This window comes from Lynx rufus, unplaced genomic scaffold, assembly GCF_022079265.1.
Source record: "Lynx rufus isolate CCGP_SWC_20201006 ecotype Redwood Valley unplaced genomic scaffold, mLynRuf1.p SCAF_16, whole genome shotgun sequence".
NCBI classification, from domain to species: Eukaryota; Metazoa; Chordata; class Mammalia; order Carnivora; family Felidae; genus Lynx; species Lynx rufus.
This window is the reverse complement of record NW_025814830.1, coordinates 57,587,215-57,608,220: the sequence shown is the minus strand read 5'-3', so window position 1 is coordinate 57,608,220 and position 21,006 is coordinate 57,587,215. Positions and strand designations below refer to the sequence as shown.

The 21,006-nt window shown below is 55.8% G+C and overlaps 2 protein-coding genes across 9 annotated transcripts in view; one reads left to right on the top strand and one right to left on the bottom strand.

The window, feature by feature from the left end:
* The window catches only part of FANCA (FA complementation group A), a 60,331-nt gene extending 54,787 nt beyond the window's left edge, over positions 1-5,544 (top strand). For 4 of the 7 annotated variants that reach the window (XM_047078981.1, XM_047078985.1, XM_047078986.1 and 1 more), the window contains 9 exons: positions 113-217; positions 1,112-1,224; positions 2,124-2,262; positions 3,493-3,570; positions 3,859-3,961; positions 4,428-4,503; positions 4,749-4,905; positions 5,057-5,149; positions 5,357-5,544. In XM_047078981.1, the coding sequence (XP_046934937.1) occupies positions 113-217; positions 1,112-1,224; positions 2,124-2,262; positions 3,493-3,570; positions 3,859-3,961; positions 4,428-4,503; positions 4,749-4,905; positions 5,057-5,149; positions 5,357-5,464 (972 nt within the window). In that variant the 3' untranslated portion in view covers positions 5,465-5,544. Of the gene's footprint in view, positions 1-112; positions 218-1,111; positions 1,225-2,123; positions 2,263-3,492; positions 3,571-3,756; positions 3,962-4,427; positions 4,504-4,748; positions 4,910-5,056 lie in introns of those variants that run through there. The other 3 variants (XM_047078988.1, XM_047078982.1, XM_047078984.1) reach the window with 3 other exon arrangements.
* Position 5,545: 1 nt separating this feature from the next.
* On the bottom strand, positions 5,546-20,919 carry ZNF276 (zinc finger protein 276). Of its 2 annotated transcripts, XM_047078989.1 has the most exons (11): positions 20,238-20,741; positions 15,819-16,122; positions 15,429-15,475; positions 14,887-15,333; positions 13,605-13,683; positions 12,287-12,370; positions 8,920-9,030; positions 8,755-8,830; positions 8,371-8,488; positions 6,165-6,264; positions 5,546-6,084 (listed from the first exon to the last, which is right to left on the bottom strand). In XM_047078989.1, the coding sequence occupies exons 1-11, from the start codon at positions 20,455-20,457 to the stop codon at positions 5,838-5,840; spliced, it is 1,833 nt and encodes a 610-aa protein (XP_046934945.1). In that variant the 5' UTR covers positions 20,458-20,741; the 3' UTR covers positions 5,546-5,837. The 2 variants fall into 2 exon arrangements, with proteins under 2 accessions (XP_046934945.1, XP_046934946.1); XM_047078990.1 differs by lacking the exons at positions 5,546-6,084; positions 6,165-6,264; positions 8,371-8,488; ... (1 more) ...; positions 8,920-9,030; positions 13,605-13,683 and having other exon boundaries at positions 20,238-20,919.
* Positions 20,920-21,006: the final 87 nt, after the last annotated feature.

Below are 21,006 nucleotides of genomic sequence, written 5' to 3'. Positions count from 1 at the left end.
TCGCACCAGTTGGGCCCATCCTCACTCTCACTTGTGCTTTGAGGCCACGGCGTCTTCCAGGGCCGGGGTGTACGTGCAAACCGCTGAGCTTCTGGCATGTTCTCTCCTCCAGGGGCTCCTCAGTGCCTGTTCACAAAGTGGAGACCCCTCCCTGACAGCAGACCTGGTCCTGACCGCGTGCCAGACTGAGTGCCCCCTAGTCCTGACCTCTGCGCTGGTAGGCACGGCCGTCTGCTCAGGGCGCTCCCGGGGCTGGCGTGGTGACCGGGGACCCAGTTCTTGTCATGCGGGAGAAATGGGGGGAGGGGCGAATAGAACCCAGCAGAACGTAGGAGGGCAGGCTTCCCTGCCTGTGCCTGCCGGGAGGGAACGCGGGTGTGGGTTCACTGTGGTTCCACGTTGGCACGAGGCAACCCCGAGTTGCCTGTGGTCCCCCACCTGTTTCCCCTGTTGTTCCGCCAGACCACCGTCTCGGGGCTTCAGGGAGGCGCTCAGCCTGGCCCTCGAGTGGCCTGACGTTCTCAGGTTGAGAGCGTAGGCTTCCTTCGGGTGTCTTTTTAAGTTTATTTTGAGAGAGAGAATCCCAGGCAGGCTCCACGCTGTGAGCACGGAGCCCACCGCGGGGCTCCATCCCGCGAACCGGGAGATCACGACCCGAGCTGAAATCCAGAGGCCCCCCCGGTGCCCTGTGCTCTTAGATTCCTGACAACAGGCAGATCCCCTGGTTTCATCAGCTGGAGCCCAGGCTCTGGCAGCCACAGGAGCCGAGCTGCCGCGCCCCCGAGGGTCTCCACTTTTCTCTTAGTCTGTGGCTCATTTGGGTGGCGTTCCCTGCAAGAGCCGTGGCGTGTGTCAAACACCCGCTCCGTCGTGTTATCTGCAGAGGAAGAGAAACCCCTCCTGGCACTGCCATGGACTCAAGTGCACAGGGCACCACCCGAAGGCCGGAGGCGTGGGTGGGACGTGCGCCGCGCTGAGCGGTGCCCACTGGCGGGTGGGCTCCGGTCTTCAGTGGTCACCTGAGGGTTCAGCATCTTGGCTGCGGGACTGAGGAGGTGTCCGGGCGGAGCCTCCCGGGACCCGCTCACTGGTGATCTCTCTCCTCTGGAAGTTGTGGTGGCCACGTCTGGAGCCCGAACTCCGTAGTCGGTGGAGGAGATGCCTCCAGGGCCCACTGCCCCAGGAGCTGCAGAGACTGTGGGAGGCCCAGCGGTTTGGCAGGAGGTAAGAGGGACGAGGGGACGGGGCGAGGCTGTTCTTTGGGACCTGCACTGGGTTATCTCCATGGACACGTTGGCCTTGACAGGCCATAGGGACAGGTCTGCCAAGAAAGGGAAGAAACAGACGCGACCTAGCAGGTTCCTGTCTGAGAAGCTCGAGAATGTTTTGGGAAAGACTGATGTTAGCAGGCCCCTGCCCAGCTTTGCTGCCCACCTACGCCCCTCCTCTCCTCTTACGTCTGCAGTCGGCCCAGGACTGACAGTGTCGGCATCACGGGGATGTGTTCGAGAGGCAGATCCGGTCTGCCCAGCTGGCGGTCTCCGGTGCCCGCCGGACTGGGGGACAGCGGTGTTCCTAGAGGCAGTCAGGAGGAGCTCACCCCACCCAGCCTCCTTTATCCCCGAGGTGCCCCGCGTACCACTCAGGGTCACGAGTGCCTGAAGTCCCAGAAGACCAGGAAGGCCAAATTCCTGCATTATATCCCATTCATTTTTGGCCTGGTTTTGAACCTGCTGGAAACCCTTTCTGGGAGAGAACCCGAGGGTCTGAGTGGCGGGGTCCAGGTCAGAGGCCTGTGCATCGCAACCCTCTTGCAAAGCTCAGCTAGTCGGGACCAGGTGCTCTGGCCGGGCCCCACCCGTCCCCATGTCCACAGCACAGAAGCCCGTTAAGGAGATGGGAAACCCGTCTCTAAGCCAGGGACGAGCCTGACACAGGCACAGGGCTCTGCCGGGGGTTGCTGGGGACACAGACCTTGTTTCTGCTGGTTCTGAAGCCCCTCCCTGCACGATGTGAAGGTGGGCAGGGCTGGTGTCCTGACGGTTACGGGACCGAGGACTGGAGGTTTTCCACCACGACGGGGTTTTGAGGCTTCTGTGGTGACACACGTCCCTATCTCCTAGCTGCCTCCTCCCTGACGCGGCATCCCCTGCGCCTGGCCCGGCCTGGCTCTCTGCTGCCGCACTTTACTTCGAAATCCAGCGAGCCGGGAAAGACAGCGTCAAGAGCCAGCTGGAGAGGCTGGGCTGCCAAGGAGAGGAGGCAAGATACGAAATTCTCTCTTTTCCGGCAAGCTTGCTTCTGACCCGGGCTCTGACCAGCTGCGTTTCTCATGGTTCACCTGAACTGGGCTTTTCCAAGGAGAGACAGGAAGGGCGGGGTCGTCCTGACTTGATGAGGAAGTGAAATTTACCAGGTTGACTGGTTTAGTAATACTTGACCATCAAGTTCCCTTTTGATCTTACTCGTGTCCTCTCCACAAGCCGCTGCCCCGTGGGGCCTTCTGCGCTCCTGTTTGCACAGCCGGGGTCCCTCCAGGGTCTCCCCAGCTAAAGCACTGGTAAACTGGAAAGTCGGAGCACCTGGCCGGGGTGAGGGTGGGGGGGGGATGTTCAGTTGCTTAGGCGTCTGACTCTTGATTTCAGCTCAGGCCATGATCTCAGGGTTCCTGAGTTCAAGCCCCGCCTCCATCGGGCCCTGTGCTGACAGCATGGAGCCTGCTTGGGATTCTCTCTCCCTCTCTCTGACACTCCCCTGCCTGCACGCTCTCTCTCTAAATAAACCTAAAAGTCAGCCTGTCCAGGCTCTGGACATATACACCTGCCTGAGGTTTTTGGTAACTATAATTTAATGTGGAAAAACCCACAAGGGAGTTTCTTCTAAGTTTATTTTATTGAAAGTGATTTTAGTGGCTCCAAGTCTCCCAGGCCTGTGTGAGCTGAGGGGACAGTGTCCAGACAGACCCCACCCAGCCAGGGTGTGTTCCAGCGGGTTGGGGCAGGTGGGCCCCTGCCTCTGGTCAGGGTGGGATGTGTGGGTTTTTCTCTAGGGATTTTATAAACTTCTCCAGAAGAAGCCAAGGAGTGAGGCTGGGCTGGGCGTAGTTCCCTGCAGCTCAGGGACAGCAACAGCCTGGTGTTTCACTGCTGTCACTTGTGCAAGCCGTGTTTAAAGGCTTATATAAAATGACCCAGTCGGTAAAAATTTATTCTCGAATCGTCTCTTTAAAATTTTTGTTCATAAGATCCACTTACAGGAAAAAAAGAACAATGTCCTTACTTAGAATTACTTTTTGAGGATACAGTGTAGGGAAATTGATTTAAGTTTATGTATTTACTTTGGGGGAGGGAGAGAGAATCCCAAGCAGGCTCTGAGCTGTCCACGCAGAGCCCACACGGGGCTTGATCCCATGAACCGTGAGGTCCTGAGCTGAGCCGAGCCATGAGGCGCCCCAGGAATTTAACGTTGTAAGTGCACCTGTTTTGTTTGCAGCTGGTGGTGTTCCTGTTCTTCTTTTCCTTAATGGGCCTGCTTTCATCACATCTGACCCCACACGGAAGACCTCGTCAGGTAAGGTGACCTTTCCCACCGCGGGCCTGCATGACACCCCCGAGACCTCCTCAGTAGGTGTCTGGGAGGACAGCCCCGGAACCTCTGTCTTGAAGGGTTTCTCAAAAGCGAGAACCCCTAGGCCTGTCCTTTGAGGTCTTACTTCAGGACTCAGGCACGAGGGTCCCTGGCCTGTTCCCCCTACAGTCACCATTTAAGGCTCACAGGACACACGAAGGCTCCCCAGCGTGTGTGGCTGTGCGGATACTCACGACCTTCTAGTCAGCCTCCCTCTTCTGTGGGCCACAGGCTGTTGACACCCCGAAGGCTTTGGACATTTGTGCTGAGATTCTGGGGTGTTTGGAGAAGAGGAGGGTATCCTGGCTGGTGCTCTTTCAGTTGACAGAGACAGGTAAGAGGCCACTGAGACTTGATAGCAGGAGACGGCCTGCATCTGTCCTAGTTAGCCATCCGGGAACACAGGTGACCCAGCAGAGAGACAGGTTGCGATCCCCACTTCTTAATCTTTCTTCAGAAATAACTTTCAGATGATTAAGAACGGGACCTTGGGCCTGACTTTACTAACTCATTTCCCAAAGTGTATCTTCTTGCCAAATACCTAAGCCACATCTTGGGATAAATGCAGAATAAACTCATTTAAAGGACAAAAGAATCCCATGGGGGTGCTGAGTCCCAGGGTGCCGCTAGGCCTTCAGGTGGGGGACAGGGGGTCTGCCTGCCTCCGCCACCAGCCCTGCTCTCCAGAATGAGGACGTCGCCCCTCGTCGCCAGGCTCCTGACGTTCCGTGAACGTGCCGACCCTAGGGTAGGCGGGCACCCACGGAGCTGACTAAAGCCATCCCCTCTCGGTGTTGCAGGTGGCGGCCTGGGCCACGTCCTCCTCCGCCTGGCCCCAGATCAGTACGTCAGACTGCTGCCGTTCGCCTTCTACAGGTAACTGCACCGACTTCCCGGGTTGCTGCCACAGCAATCCGGGAAGGAGTTCGTGCCCGCAGGGTCGTGCGTGGTCAGAGGAGGTGGTCCTCCCCTTCCCCCGGCCCTAGATCTCAGTACCACGGCGTGTCTCCCTCCAGACGGGAAAGATGCCTGTGACGTCATTCCTCAGATGAGCAGCCGCCGTGCTGATTGCCACTCACCTCTGTGAGGTCTTAGAGTCACTTGTGTCTCCTTATCTTCAGCCTTCTCTCCTACTTTGACGAAGACGCCGTCACCAGGGAGGATGCCTTCCTGCACGTTGCCGTCGACATGTACCTAAAGCTGATCCGTCTCTTCGTGGCCGGGGAAACCAGCGCACTCTCCACCGTAGCCAGCAGGAGCCGGGAGCGCCGGGGCCAGGCAGGTGACACGCCTCACAGCCCCGTGCAGCCAGCTCTCCGGGGCTTGAGGCCTGTGACAGCCCAGCCCCTAGTGGCACGGTGAGCAGACGGGGGCATCCTGACTCATCACGGGATCCCCTGACCTGTGGCTTTACCTGTCCTCTCTTCAGGGTGACCCTGTCGGCTTGATAACAGAAGCTCGTCGTTTTCTGCTGCGGTCAATACCTAGATGCCCAAAAGAGAGCTTCTCAAACGTGGCCGAGGTAACACGCAGACGCTCACTCTGCTGTGTGTGTCGAAGAGCAAACGAGAGTGCTGTAGATACAGCACTTCCATTAAGAGGAGAACCCGGGGGTGCGGCACTTGCACTGTGGCCACTTACCTGCTGGGCTGTGGTTGCCAGCTTCCCTGTCCCCAGGCCCCGGGTGTCTGGGGGCTGCACTCGGCTGAGCACAGTCGGTTTCTTGCAGCTGCTGGCCACCAGTGCGGACTGTGACCCGGACGTGAGGGCCGCCCTCCTGAGCAGACGGCAGGCCGGGCCGGATGCTGACCTCTACCGGGAGCCCCGGCTCTTCTGACTGGACCCTGCGCGGCGCACAGCCCGGCTCCTTTGTAAATAATTTATTACGAGCATAACACGGAGCTCTTGCACTAGAAAGTGGATTACAAATCTCCTTGATTGCTTTAGTGGGGAATAGGAATCAATGATTTAAAATCCATCTGGCCCCAAGGTCAGTATCGTGGGTAAATGCTGGTCCCAGAGCGGACGCTGGAAAGGCTACGGGAGTTGCACGGTGAGCCCCCCTTCACCGTACTGCTGTCCAGTGCCCTCCTGACACACAGGTGAGGGGACACGGCATGGGGGCTCCAGGGCAGCGGGCGAAGCTGTGCCATCAGGTCTCAAGTGAAAGAACTATCGAAACTGTCTAAACCCCATTTACCCGCCTGAGTTCAGGTGGGCTCAGGCTTCACAGCCTGGCCCTCCGTAGTCCCGCATGGTGGCTCCAGGGGCAGGGCCTTGTCCTGGGTCTGCGTCAGAGGGTGGACCATGGACATGTGCACATTGAGGTTGTGGGCCTTCTCGAACCGCCGGCCACACTGGTCACAGGCAAAATCCAGCTCGGTCTCAGCCTTGTGTTTAGTCATGTGGTACTTCAAGGACGCCCGCTGCCGGCACTGGAACCCACAGACTTCACACCTGGGGGACAGGGCCAGGTGAGCAAGGGCGTGGGTGCCAGAAGCATGGCCATGCGGAGGTGTGCCCATCCCCACACTTACTGCAGAGGCTTGGCTCCTGAGTGGCGCATCTGGTGGACGAGAAGGTGTTTCCGCTGCTTGAAGGTCTGGCCACACTCATCACAGATATAGTTCCGCACCTCTGGGGACCAGAGAGGACCAGAGATGGCATGAACACAGGCACGAAAATGCCCAGCCCTCCCCGGGGGCCTGGTGGCCCAACGTGGTGTTTTCCTTACACTCAAGGCCCAAGCAAGGGGCCTGTGCAGATCTAATTTTATTCAGAGATTAAAAAAAGTTTTTCAAATCTGAGAGAGGGGAGAGAGAATCCCAAGCCGGCTCCATACAGTGTCTGCACAGAGCCCGACACGGGGCTCCAACTCCTGAACCGTGAGACCGTGACCCGAGCTGAAATCGTCAGATGCCTAATCGGCTGGGCCACTCAGGCGCCCCAATGAAAAACATTTCTAATACAGAGTTTCTTATTAATAATAGAGCCCTCCAAATTGCTTGAAAATGTCATCTCGCTGGGACTTCCTCTTCATCAGATGGGTCCATTTGAAGCCTGTTTGCCTCAAGGGAAACTAGATCCGCTGAGCACAAGTTCCTCGAGGAAGCCCAGTCTATAAAGCTTCACAGATGACTGCCACCTCACAAACTCTACAGACCATACTGGGCCCTTGGTGGGGGAGGGGATGTCTACTTTGGAGATCAGTTTCTTAGGCTCTTGGACAAAACTGAACAGTCCCTTCTCCTCCTGGACATGCACCTGGGGTGGTGGCCACGAGCTTCTGCCTCACTGCCGTTTCCAATCCCACCTGCTCAGTCATCTACAGGCACCTGACACAGCTTCCCACACGGGCTTGTCCTGTGCTAGGTACGATCCCCCTTTACAGCTTAGGCTCTCCTCTCGGGTGTTTCAGGAAAACTGCTAATGGTTGTGATCACTGGGGTCTCGACTGAGACCAGCAGCCTGAAGACCCAATTTAAGGGAATGTCCAACAAGGCTTAGAACAAAAAACACAGGAAAACGGTTTCACTGTGAAACCAACAAATACGACCCAACCATAAAATGGGCTCAGTGAAAAAAGTAAACCAGGATGACTTCCTACAGTAAATTTTTTTTTTAAGTTCTGGGGCACCTGGGTGGCTCAGTCGGTTAAGCATCAACTTCAGCTCGGGTCGTGATCTCCTCGTTCGTGGGTTCGAGCCCCACGTTGGGCTCTGCTGACAGCCCAGAGCCTGGAGCCTGCTTCAGATTCTGTCTCTCTCTCTGACCCTCCCCTGATCATGCTTGCTCGCCCTCTGTCAAAAATAAACATTAAGAATAATTTTCTTTAGTTTTGAGAGAGGGAGAGAGAGAAGCCCAAGCAGCCTTCATGCTGTTAGCTCAGAGTCTGATGTAGGGCTTGATCCTATGAACCATGAGGTCATGGCCTGAGCCGAAATGGAGTCAAGACACTCAACCAACTGAAACACCCAGGTCAGGTGCCCCTACCATTAAGTTATGTGTACAATTACAGTTTAGGGATAAATACAGATTCAGGGGGTGCCTGGGTGGCTCAGTCGGTTAAGCGGCCGACTTTGGCTCAGGTCATGATCTCGCAGTCAGTGAGTTCAAGCCCCACGTCAGGCTCTGTGCTGACAGCTCGGAGCCTGGAGCCTGTTTCAGATTCTGTGTCTCCCTCTCTCTGACCCTCCCCCGTTCATGCTCTGTCTCTGTCTCAAAAATAAACGTTAAAAAAAATTTTAAAAATACAGATTCAGTGCATCAATCTTCCTTTTCTTCCTTAATAGACTTGTTTTTTATTTTTGAGAGCAAGCAAGAGCATGAGGAGGCAGAGGGGGAGAGAAGCCCAAGCAAGCTTCGCGACACAGGGATCGCCCCGAGCTGAAATCGAGGATTGGGTGCCCGACTGACCCAGGCGTCCGTCTTTTAAAGGGGGTGCTGCCAACTCAGGAGAGCGGCTCTGTGAGCAGCAGCAGTGGTCGGAATCTGTCACACGTGTAGCTCTGGGTTTTCTAAAACCTGGGGGTGTGGGTCACGTCGTTAAAACTGGAGGGGAATCAAACTGTGACGGACGCGCGGGGTCGTCACGTGCAGAAAAGGCACTGGGGTTTCCTCACTGCCGGTTCCAGCCGCTTCTGCCCGACCCACGAGGCGGCCAGACACGGCCCCAGGCCTCTGGGAAGGGCGGCTGGCCCACGGGCCGGCGGAGGTGAGCGTGTGCCAGAGCGGGGCCCCTACCTGTGTGGATCAGCTTCACGTGGCGCTGCAGGTAACGATCGATCATGAACACCTTGTTACAGCCGGGGTGGGGGCACGGCCTCTCCCGGACCTCCTCATGGTGCTCCTTTATGTGCTTCTGCGGGGGCGACAGCAGGGCCCTGAGCGCCCCGGCCGGGACGGTCACCCCCTCCCACGGGTCCTGCGCGGCCCCCTCAGAGGAAGAGATGCAACCACTCCTCACGCGACGAGAGGCTGGTGCTCTTCCCAAGAGCGGAGGGCTCCCCCGGGCCCCGGCCCGCGTGAGCCCTCGGCTACAAGTCTACACCGGGCTCCACGCAGACGTCCGGTCCTCCGGGTCAGCTACAAAGGCCGCCCCGCGCCCAGGGCGCCGCCCCTCCTCACCTTCATGCCGTCGGCCCCGCGGTACACGGCCGTGCAGCCCTGGTAAGGGCACTTGTAGATGGTGGGCAGCTCCTCCCTGCAGAGCACGGCACACGTGGAGTTGCCGCCCCGACAGGCGACCTCCCCCCCCCTCCCGCCCCCTTGCCCCCCACCCCAGGCCCTCACCTCTCACCGCGAAGCTTGTTCTTCCAGCCCGGCTTGGGGCCCGGTTTCTTGCGCGTTTTTGGTTCTTCGGCCTTCTTGGCTTCTTTGCTTTCGCTCTTTTTACCAGAGACCCTGTGAGGGGAAAAGAAAAAGAGACGTCATCAGACCCGGAGACGCTTCTCCCTCCTCAAACGGGAGAGGTGGGGCTCCTGCCAGGCTCCCACGGCAACCTGCTCGCGTCTCCGTGCTCGCTGGTGGCCTTCGGACCGACCCCCGGGCGCCAGGGCGGGAACAACCCCCAGCAAAGTCCCAGACTCCGTACTGCTACCTCGGGAAGGCGAGGTGTGGGGACGGGGACCACGCTAGCTACAGGAGGGGGTTTTCAGGACAAACTTCACTCCTGAAACGTCAGAACCAAACGTTATTTGGAGACGTCATGCTAAACAGTGAAGTGGAGAAGCTTCAGGGGTCAGTCCCCCCGTCAAAACGACCACTAGGCTAGAAAGACATCAGAACCAACACTCTGGAACCCGCTGGGAGGCACCCAGCTCCAGGACCAGGCGGGGGCTCAGAGGGAACAGTGTGGTCTTGGGGACAGAGCTGTGAGCGGGCAGTGAGGACCTCCCAGTCAGTCTGGCAGGTCCCTGAGGGACCAGTTCAGGCCCAGCAACTAATCCCCTGTGGGGGTCTAGTGAAGATTTAAAGAGACACGCACACTTTTTCTTCCCACTTGTTCGATCCGGGGATTTAAGGAAAACTCTCGAGAACAACGGGGAACTTGAAGGGCGTTATATGGCAAGTGTAGAGCTAATGTCATCCTCAACGGTGGAAGATTCAAAGCCTTGCCCTCAGGTCAGGACCAAGTAAAGGTGCCCGTTTTCACCACTGCTATTAGAAAATTACCCCTACGCACAAACGATATGATCTTGTATGTAGAAAACCCTGAAGAATCCACACACGCAAAAATAAACAAGTTCAGCAAAGTGGCAGGGTACAAAATCAACACACAAAAACTAGTTCTACCTCTACACATTAACAGTGAACAAGATGGAAAGTTTTTAAGTAACTCATTTGCAACCGCATCAAAAAGAAGAAAATACTGTACTTAGGGACAAACTTAACCAAGAAGGTGAAAACCTGTATGCTAAAAACCGCAACGCACTGCTGAAAGAAATTAAGACCTAAGTAAGTGCAAAAACATCCCGCGTTTATGGACTGCAGGATTTAATATTGTTAGGATGGCATGACTTCCCAAGCAATCTACAGATTTGATCCCTATCAAGACCCAGTGGTGTTTTTTGCAGAAACAGAAAAAGCTATTCTGTTTCACACGGAATTTTAAGGGATACGGAATAGCTTAATAATTCTGAAAAACAAAGTGGGAGGACTCAAACTCCCTAATTCCAAAATTACAAAGCTACAGTAATCAAAACCGTGTGGTTCTGGCACGGAAAAACAGACATAAAGACTGAACAGAACTGAGAGACCAAGTATAGACCATCACAAGAAAAACGAACTGATTTTTGACAAGGGTGCCAAGACCACTCAATGGGGAAAGGACAGTCTCTTCAACATACGGTGCTGGGAAAGCTGGATGTCCACAGGCCAAAGAATGCAGGTGGGCCCTTCCTTTCCAACATACATGACCTAATGGACCAAAGACCTACACATAAGAGCTAAAACGCTCAAACTCTTAGAAGAAAATGCTGCCTTTGATGTGACAACAGTTTCTTAAACGTGACATCAGAGACAAAGCAATACAGGGGCACCTGGGTGGCTCAGCTAAGTGCTCCAACTGGCTCAGGTCACGAGCCTGTGGTTTGTGGGTTCAGGCCCCGCGTCGGGCTCTGTGCTGACAGCTCGGAGCCTGGAGTCTGCTTGGGATTCTGTGTCCCCCTCTCTCTCTGCCCCTCTCCCGCTCACGCTCTGTCTCTCTGTCTCTCAAAGATGAATAAACGTTAAGAATTTTTTAAATAAATAAACAAAAAGAAACTCTCTGATGACCTTACAGGCTTCTCCTCTTCTCCTTATCTAACAACTGTTCTTTGAGGCTTTGCCGTGTGTCCCCTCCTCATTGGCCTCCACCCTCTTTTGTGCGGCTCAGGCACCCTGTCAGAGCCACACTGTGACCAGGGAGTCATCATTTCCCTCCCACGCTAGATCACACGTCTGTTGAGAGCAGGCGACTTCAGAGAGCCCGTGGGTTCACAAGTGCGTCCTTGACGGGTATGGGCTAAAGTCCTTGGAGACAATGGAGGACCCTGCTCCTTGCTCTCCCTTTCCTCCCCCTCGGTCACTCAGGCTCCTGACTCTCACTTCTCACCGGAGCCGCGGGGCCCTAATTAACACATCCTAAGTCCCTTCTTATCTGCCCCAGCTATGGACCCAGACAGGTATGTCTGCTGAAACAAAGTCGCGTGCACCAGGGAGGCTCAGAGGCCCTGTCCCAGGTTTCCAGTTGTGACTCACACTGTAGTACCTAAGGGACAACGTGGCCATCGGGCCTGAATGTGCTGGCTCCGAGCTGTGGTCAGCCCACTCCAGCTGGCCCCACCTCCTGCAGAGCCTGGCTTCGGTTTCTCTTTCCACAGCCACGTCAGAGCCCCAAGGAGAAGGAAAGTCAGGCTGGCTTCTGTTTCTGGGCTGCGTCCTCCTGGGTGATACTGTTGCACTCTCGTGTTTTTATTCTACTGTGAAATGCTCCTAACGCTCAGGTGGGGCAGCAATTATGCGCAGGTGTTCTGGGTGTTCCTGGGCGTGAGGTTGGGAGAAAAGTGACCCAAGTAAACATCAGCCTTCCCTACCAGGATGCTACATCCAGAGAGAAAACCCAAATTTCGGAAAAGGGAAGGTCAAGACAAGGCCACAGAAGCAACTCTCCAAGGAGGTGGCACAGAAATCAGTGCCAGAGGCAGATCTGAGAGGAACTGCAGGGCTGGGGCCCGAGCCTCTGAGGGCCTTGCTTGGCACAGAAGCAGAAAGAACTGCAGGGTGGAGGTTCCTGCGGGAAACCCGTGGCCGATGGGAGACACTAGTGTGGTGTGACCGAGGGTTAGGGCTGGCAGAGAGGAAGGCGGGAGCTCCCCGAATGAGGCTGAGTCACAGCCACAGGCCTCCTGCCACTGTCACGTGCCACTGAGACCGGGTCCTAGCACTGAATGAGGAAAGCCTCCCCCACCCCCCAGAAGCCACACTCAACGGGCTAAGGGGGTCAGGCCAAAGAGCAGCAGAAAACGTGCTGAGCGAGGGCAGGCCGGGAAGGATGAGCCTCCGTCCCCTGCCCCCACTACTCCCGCCCGGTGACCCTACCAGGCAGACGTAGGTTTCTAGGCTCCCAGTGATGCCCCTCCCAGACCCCAAGGACACGCGGCAGGACTGTCCTCCTTACTTCTTTTCTGGGTAAGGTTCAAAGGATTCATCTGACGACTGGGTACTTTGCTTCTTGTCATTTTCGTCTTCACTCAGGATGTCTCTAGGGAAGAAGAGAGCACCTTCAGCAGAGGCCTGGGGTGCGTGACAGCTCCAGTGACACTTCCTGTCTACAAACACCACCAAATCTCCATACTCCGTGTTTTAGCTCTCCTGCAAAGGTCTGAAGAAACCTAAAATCCCCAAATCTCTGATCACATCTCCTAACAGAAAGGGCAGGCCAGGGTCACTGAAGTCCCGCAAGCCGACAATCCCCCAGAAGCCACACTCCCTTCACACCAGGACCCTGAACTTGTCGAGTCTCTCTCTGGGGCCCCAGGCAGCACAGGAAGACCTCAAGGAGGTGGGCTTCTCCAGAAGTGGACGTTTAGATTATGAGGCACCTACTCCCCCTAACTGGGAGCACCTATCCAGCTGACAGGTCAGATGTCAGCTGGCCACCTTGCAAAGTCACAAAGGCCAGAAAAATATCTGCGTATCCATGACCTTTACCCTCGAGTGTGAGTAACTGCACAGTCTCTGCAGGGCAGCAGATGGAACGAAGCCTGGCAGGGCACGGCCTTCCCCCACAGGCCACCACTCATCTGCACGAGACTCGAGGCTGGCCGGCGGCCTCTAGGACAGCCTGCGACCACTCCTGGTCCCGGGGGTGTTTCTAGCAAACCCACTTGGGTTCTTCCAGCATCTTGTTCACCATCGACAGACACCCCACAGGAGTCGTGCCACAAATCGTGCTGTCTTTCTCCCTGTTTGGACAAGGGTGCACCTGCGTTCCAGCCACAGATTACGTGGCAGTGTGGAAAGGGGGTGAAGGCCGACCAGTGTGTGGTAGCCACCATGAGTGGTTCTCAGCTGACAAGCAGGAGGCGGTCCCAGCAGCGAACAGTCCCCAACAGTGGCTCGTCCTCCTTACAGAGCCTCCGCCCCAAGTCATGATCCCGTCATGACACAAGGCCAGAGACCAACTTCCCATTTTAGTAACGTCTTTGGCTGGCACGAAACCACGGCCTTGAAGGAGACAAGGCAGCAGCAGCGAAGGGGTAACCATAGGGCTCTAACTTCCACACCACCCTGGTCGTGCTCCCCTTCCAGATACGTCAGGTCTAGGAGGCCCACGTCAGGAACAAGGAGCCTGGAAGCACCCTCGGCCATTCGTCTCCTTCCAACTGAGAGAGGGAGAGGGCCCCGGCCAGGACACAGGCAGAGAGCACACAGGTTGGCGGAGTTTGATTTTCCAAGGAGGAATGTTAGGCTATTTAAACCCACTCTTCTCTCACCCCTCAGAAAGGTCACTGAACTCGTCTTTTACCCGATCATCCGAGGTTGAAGACGGAACCTGCTTCTCACCCAACCGCCCTGAGAAACAAAGAACAAGGCTCCCATTACCAACACACAGTGCAGGCAGTGCTCCCCAGCAAGGAGGCGTGTGCCCATCGGACAACAGAGCCTTCCCTGTGGGGAGCCTGGGGTCCTCCAGGCTTAAATCCCACCCGCCTCCCAGTCCCGCCCCCCATAAGGTCCCTGCACAGCCCAACAGGCCACCCCCATTTCTAGCACAGGCACGGACGGCACCAGGCATCAGAAACCCGAGCCAATGGTTCACGTCAGCAAGCCCAGCCCTTCCCAGAGGTTCGGATCCAGCTGTGTCAGGCAGGGACGACTCACACTTTGTGGGTGTTCCAAAACATTAAAGAAACATTAATATCAAACCATTAATATCATACTGCATGCACGCAGTTTAAAAGGCCAAGCAGTTCAGTTCTGGGGCACCTGGGTGGCTCAGTCAGTTGAAAATCCGACTCTTGATTTTGGCTCACGTCACGATCCCAGGGTCATGGGATGGAGCCCTGAGTTGGGCTGAGCACTGAGCGTGCAGCCTGCTTAAGATTCTCTCCTCTCTCTCTCCCTCTCTCTCTCTCTCTCTCTCTCAACCATCTGGGCAGCTGCGTTTTAAAGTGCCACCAAGAGCTGGACCACAGGAGCAGCCCAGCGCTCCACGTAGGCGACTGCACAAACAGAGGCTGAGGGAAGCGGGAGGGGGAGCCAACTCCGCCACCTGAACGCAAAGTCCGTGAGCAGCTGCCCCCACACCACAGCACCGTGGGACCGGGTCCCACACAATGGCCCTGTGTTCCCTCTTGGCCACTTGGCAGAGGAGCCCATCTACGCAAATCCCACCGGGATGTCACCAGGACGCCGGCGGAGACCCAGGGAATGACCCGCAGCTGGCCCGAAAGAGCCTCGGAGGTCCCAGCTGCCGTCTTCCCCCACGTCCCACAACAAGGACCCCCTTCTTCGCCCTCCTTTGGTCCCCTGGCCCCGAGCAGGCTTAGAGAGGAAGACCAGACGGCAGATGAGCACGCCTTTACAAAAACTGCTGGAAGAGGGTCCCCGGGCCCTCCCCCTGTCGCTCAGGTCGGCTCCTCATCACTTCCCCCGGAGCCTCTGCACGCAACACAGTGACCACTGCCCATAACAATACAGACACCCGCCCCCCACTGCGGGCCTGCCTGCCTCCAGACGAGGAATCCTGATCCAGTAACCCAGAGGAGCTCCTACCTGGGGCCCCACTTGGGGGAAAGCTTGGCTGAGGTGCGGGGCACAGGCCAGGCCCTACAGGGTTGACATCTGAAGGAGGCGGGGCCGCGTCCGCGCCGGGCAGGGTCTCGGTCTCGGCTGGAGTTGTGGTCGCTCTGCCCTGGGAGCTCTGAGGGGCAGCCCCAGTAGGGTTGGACCCCCGATGCTGGGTGAGCCACGGGGCCATCTCCTTGTCCCACGTCCATTTGACTGCCAGCGCACTGTCCAGCAAAAGAGCCCCGCAGCTGGAGTCGGCGTCCATGGTATAGTCGTGGCCTTGGTCACAGCCCCACACGGCTTGGATAACACCGCAGTACTCGGAGGACAGTGTCCTCTGGAGGCTAGGCAGGGCCCCGCAGCTGGCTGCGTGTCCGTGCACCCAGGCCACCAAGTCGCGCAGGCCCTGGGGGCTCGAAGTGATCAGGTCCACTGAGGAAAGGCACAGAGACGCCACACCCATGGCCGGTCAGCACCCAGCCCACCTCGAGCCTAACCCACAGACCACACGCCGAGGGCACACTCACCCAGACACGCTCCCTCCTCTGCCCCTGGCGGGGGCTGGGCACCGACCCTGTAAAGCATCAGCATGGCCGTGAGCGGGGCTGGCCGTGAACAAGATGCAGGTTCACCAGACTCCTGTCACGGGCCGCCTCTCCCACACGCAGTCTGACCTTCTACTTCCAGAGGCTGTCCCCTTACACCCACGGCCCTCTGCAGCCCTCACCTCCCCCGAGCACGTCTGTCCGTCTCCCTCACACCAGCCACGCTGGTGGTCACCCGTGTCTGCTGCCCGAAGCGGGACCGGCTCCCCGCTGCAGAGGTTCCCCGGCGCTCACTGTGCCTAGACCAGCCCCAGCACACAGGGTGCCTGGCCCCCGAATGCCCACCAAATGAAAGGAGGAGGGGACGCCTACTTTGTGCAAGTCTTCCGGTGGCCCGCCGGGGAGACGTTGACTCTCTGCAGGAAGGACTTGAGGAGGCCGTGGCACTGGTAGAACTGGGCGTGGCAGTTCTTGCAGACAAACTGAGACAGAGCTGGGTCCTGGTGGACAGCCACCCCCAGCAGGTGCTGGAAGTCCCTGATGAAAACGCGCTCCCCCGGGGGTGGTCTGTCTGCGCTCTCCCCAGGTGCCCTGCCAGAAATGCTGCGGAGACTCCGTGAGGAGAACTTCCCGTGGCAGAGGCGACAGTGCCCCATGGCAAGAGCCCGGCCTGTTCCTGGGCAAGCACAAAAGACACTGAGTCAGGCAGGGCTGCTGGCTGCACAGAGCGCTGGAAGACACGTGCTCCTCGGAAGACAGCAACGTGGCCTGGGGAGGTGAGGCCCAGGATCTGCCATCCTCCCAGTCCTTGAGGGGGAAGAACCCTCCGCGGCACTTCCCCAGACGCATCCCAGAAACACAAGCCCACGTCTGAGCCAAAGGCAGGGCTCTGGGCTCTGGGCTCCCAGCTGAACATACAGCCTTTTGGGAGATACGGTCAGTGGAGGGTCTTCTGGTCCAGAACACCTTCCAGATAATTCTAAGTGCATCTAGAACAAGGCCACAATTACTCTAATAACAAAACCAGACAAAGACACCACGAGAAAATTACAAGCCAAGATCCCTGATGAATACGGCTGCAAAAATCCTCAGCAAAACATTAGCCAACCAAATGCAACAATACTTCAAAAGGCTCACATGACATGATCCAGTGGGACTTATTCCAGGGGCGCAAGGATGGTCCGACATCCACGAATCAACCAACGTGACACAGTAACAAAATGAAGGATTAAAATCATGAGCATCTCAATAGATGCAGAAAAAGTGTCTGACAAAATGCAATGCCCATTCATGATTAAAATTCTGAACAAACTGGGTATAGAGAGAATGTACCTCAACGTAATAAAAGCCACAGATAATAAGCCCACGGGTAACATCATACTCACAGGTGAGAGCTCTCCTCTCAGATGAGGAACAAGATAAGGGTGCTCACTCTCACCATTTTTATTCAACCCAGTGTCAGAAGTCCTAGCCAGAGCAATGAACCAAGAAAAATAAGAAATATCCAAGTAAGTAAAAAAGGAAAAAAAAAAACTGTCTCTGTTTGTAGATAATATGGTATTATATACGGAAAACCCTAAAGACGTCACCAAGAGATTCTAAGAATAAACAGACTCAATGAAGTTGCAGGATACAAAATCAATAATGAACTATCAGAAAAACAAATCAAGAAAGGTCTCATTTACAACTGCATCAAAAGGAATAAAATACCTAGGAATGAATTTAACCAAGGAGGTGAAAAACCTTATGCTGAAAAGTATAAGACACTGATGAAAAACAGTGAAGACATGAATAAATGAGTATTCCGTGCTCGTGGATTAGGAGAATTAATACTGCTAAAATGTTCACGCTACCCAAAGCCATCTACACATTCAATGCAGTCTTGATCAAAATTCCAGTGACGGTTTCCCAGAAACACAACAATCTTAAAATTTATATGAAACCACAAAAGATGCCAAATCTCCAAAGTAATCTTGAGAAAAAGGAACAAAGCTGGAAGCATCATACTTCTTGATTTCAAACTATATTACAAAACCACAGTAATCAAAACAGTAGAGAATGAGCATTAAAAAAAAAAAACAAAAAAAACATAGGTTGACGGAACAGAAAAGACAGCCCAGAAATAAACTCATACGTATGTGGTCAATTAATTTACAACAAAGGAATCAAGAATATATAATGGAGAAATGACATTATCTCTAAAAAATGGGTGTTGGGAAAACTAGACACGCACATGCAAAAGAATGAAACTTGATCCCCATTACTTAAACCACAAACAAAAATAAACTCAAAATGGATTAAAGACCTAAATGTGAGACTGAAAACCGTAAAGCTCCCAGAAGAAAACACAGGCAGTAAACTCCTCATCAGTCTTGGGGATCATTTTTTGGATTTGACACCGAAAACAAAGTCAATGAAAGCAAAAAAAATAAACAAGTGGGACTACATCAAACTAGAAAGCTTCTGCACTGCAAAGAAAACCATCAACAAGATGAAAAAACAACCTACTGAAAATAGGGAAACCTGAGAAATACTGAAACCTGAGAAAACATCCGCCTGTCGCATCTAAGGAACTAATATCTAAAACAAAAAGAACTGACACAGCTCCAAAGCAAAAACACGATCCAATTAAAAACCAGGCAGCAGACGTACAGTCATGCTTCCAGAGAAGACACACATACAGCCGGCCAACCAGCAGGCGAACGAGCCCAGGTGTGAGGCCGAGCGCTCAGCACCACTGCTCGTCAGGCAGATGCAAACCAAAACCACAATGAGCTGTCACTTCACGCCTCTCAGGATGGCTGTTACCAAAAAGACAAGAAACAACGAGTGTGAGTGTCGTGGAGATGTGGAGAAAAGGCAACCTTCGGGCACTGCCGGTGGGAACATAAACTGGTGCAGCCTCTATGGAAAACAGTATGGAAGTTCCTCAAAAAAATTCATAAAACCACCATTTGGACCAACAATTCCACCTCTGGGTATTTATCCAAAGGAAATGAAAACACGAGCTCAAAAAGGTAGGTGTGCTCCCGTTTTCACAGCAGCATTATTTACAACAGCCAAGGTGCAGGAACAATCTAAGAGTCCACTGACTGAGAAACAGATTTAAAAAAGCGGGGGTGTGTGTATACACACACACACACACACACACACACACACTCACACTCACACAATGGAATGTTACTCAGCCATGAGAAAGAAGAAAATCCTGCCATTTGGGACAACACGGATGGACCCTGAAGGTACTACGTTAAGTGAAAGAAGTCACACAGGAAAAGATAAATACCATACAATTTCACTTATAGGTGTAATCCTAAAAAAAAAAAACAAAAAAACCCAAACTCACAGAGAGCAGACTGGTGATAGCCTGAGGTGGGTGGTGGGGAGGGTGTGGGACGGGATGCAGACGATGGAGGAAAATGGTCAAAAGGTACAAATTTCCAGGGCGCCCAAGCGGCTCAGTCGGGTAAGCATCCGACTTCGGCTCGGGTCACGATCTCGCGGTTCGTGGGTTCGAGCCCCGCATCGGGCTCTGTGCTGACAGCTTGGAGCCTGGAGCCTGCTTCGGATTCTGTATCTCCCCCTCTCTCTGCCCCTCCCCTGCTCGCTCAATCTGTCTCTCTCTCTCCCTAAAATAAACATTTAAAAAAAAAAAAGGTACAAATTTCCAGTTCTAAAATAAGTCAATCTTGGCGATGCATATCGTACAGCAGGGTGACTACAGTTAATAATACTGCGCTGTTGGGCGCCTGGGGCGCTCAGGTCATGATCTCGCAGTTCGTGGGTTCGAGCCCCACATGGGGCTCTGTGCTGACAGTTCGGAGCCTGGAACCTGCTTCGAATTGTGTCTCCTCCTCTCTGCCCCTCCCCAACCGGTGCTCTGTCTCTCTCTCTCTCAAAAAATAAATTAATTAAAACCAAGAAAAGACACAGGGCACCTGGGCGGCTCCGTCGGTTAAACGTCGGACTCTTGAGCTCTGCTCAGGTCATAATCTCAGGGTTCCTGAGTTCGAGCCCCGAAACAGGCTCTGTGCTGATGATGTGAAGTCTGCGTGGGATTCTGTCTCTCGTCCTCTCTGCTCCTCCCCTGCTTGTGCGCTCTCGCTCTCTCTCACAAAATAAACAAATAAACTTAAAAATATATACACAAAACTTTTTTACTGAATGCCTTCACAGCTACAGAGCTTCAAAAAAGAAGCTAGAAACTTTCTTCCCCCTCAAACCCTGCTCCTGGGACCAGCCCTGAAGAAGCCTCCTCCAGGATCTACCCCCTGAGCCTGTCAGCGAGTGTAGACGAAGCCACCCCCACCCCCACCCCCAGGGGGATTCAACGAGAGAGCACACAATCCCTCACACGAAAGCAATGTGCACGTTCTCGCAGACACCACCTGCCAGGCGAGGGCCTCTCGCACTTTATCCACTCAGTTCTGTTTTAAGGAAGACGAAACAGGCTCAGAGACGTTAAGCATCTACCTCAAGGCTACAGAGCACACGGCAAAACCAGGATTGACTCTGGCCGCTCGGACTGCAAAACTTAAGCAATAATTACTTAATAAGCCGAGAGTGGGCACGGAAGGGTCAGCGGCCTTGCGAAACGTCACCCCGGACGCCGGGCAGAGGCCGCTCTCACCCCTTCCCTGGGGGAGGCCTCGTCGGCAGAGGGGCCCAGGGACGCCGAGGGGGACAAGACGCCCGGGGGGACGTGGTCCCCGGGGAGACGCCGCGGTCCCGGGGACCCCCGGCTCCGCCCGCCCACCCGCGACCCGCCCCCGTGCGCCCGGCCGGACCCACCTGCCTCGTCGGCGCCGTCCTCGCCCGTGTCCCCGCGGGCCCGCGCCAGGCCCCAGCCCAGCCGAGCCGCCACCAGGGCCGCAGCCTCGTCCACGCTCGGCCCGCTGCGGGCCGGGCGGCCACGGGTCCGGCCGCTGCCACAGGCGCCGCCGCCGCCGGAGCCCCCGCGCTGCCCCGCCGTCCCAGGAGACAGGAAGCGACCGAGCCGGTCCCGCTTCATGGCGGCGGCCGCGGCTACAGCCCGGGCCCGGCGCTCCGCCCCGCTAAGTCCCGCTGGGCACGGCTCGGCTCGGCTCGGCTCGGCTCGGCCCCGCTCGGCTCCACTCGACCCTATTCGACCCAGCTCGGCTCCACTCGGCTCAGCTCGGCCCCGCTCTGTTGGTTGGGCCGCTAGGCCGGGGTACGTCCCGCTCGGCCCAGAGCCTCGCGTCAGCTCAGCTGGACTGCGCTCGCTCGTTTCCGCTCGACTCCGCCGTTCGGCGCCGTTGGGCCCCGTTCGGCTCCCTGGAAACGGGGCGGAGCAAGAAGGGGTGGGCGGGGCGCGAAGGGAAGGGCGAGGAGAGGGGGAGAGGGGAGCAGGGGCGCAGTGAAGGCAGCGAGGGGCGACGCGGCAAGGCCCAGACGTTTGGCATGTCACAAACGTGGGATGTGGGTGCCGACTGTTGCACTTACGCGCTCGCATCTACTTCGCGAGGCTACTTAAGACCGCCGCCGCCCCTTCGGCAACAGGAGCTCTGGGGTAGGCGTGCTGGGGCTGGGGCCGCCGGAA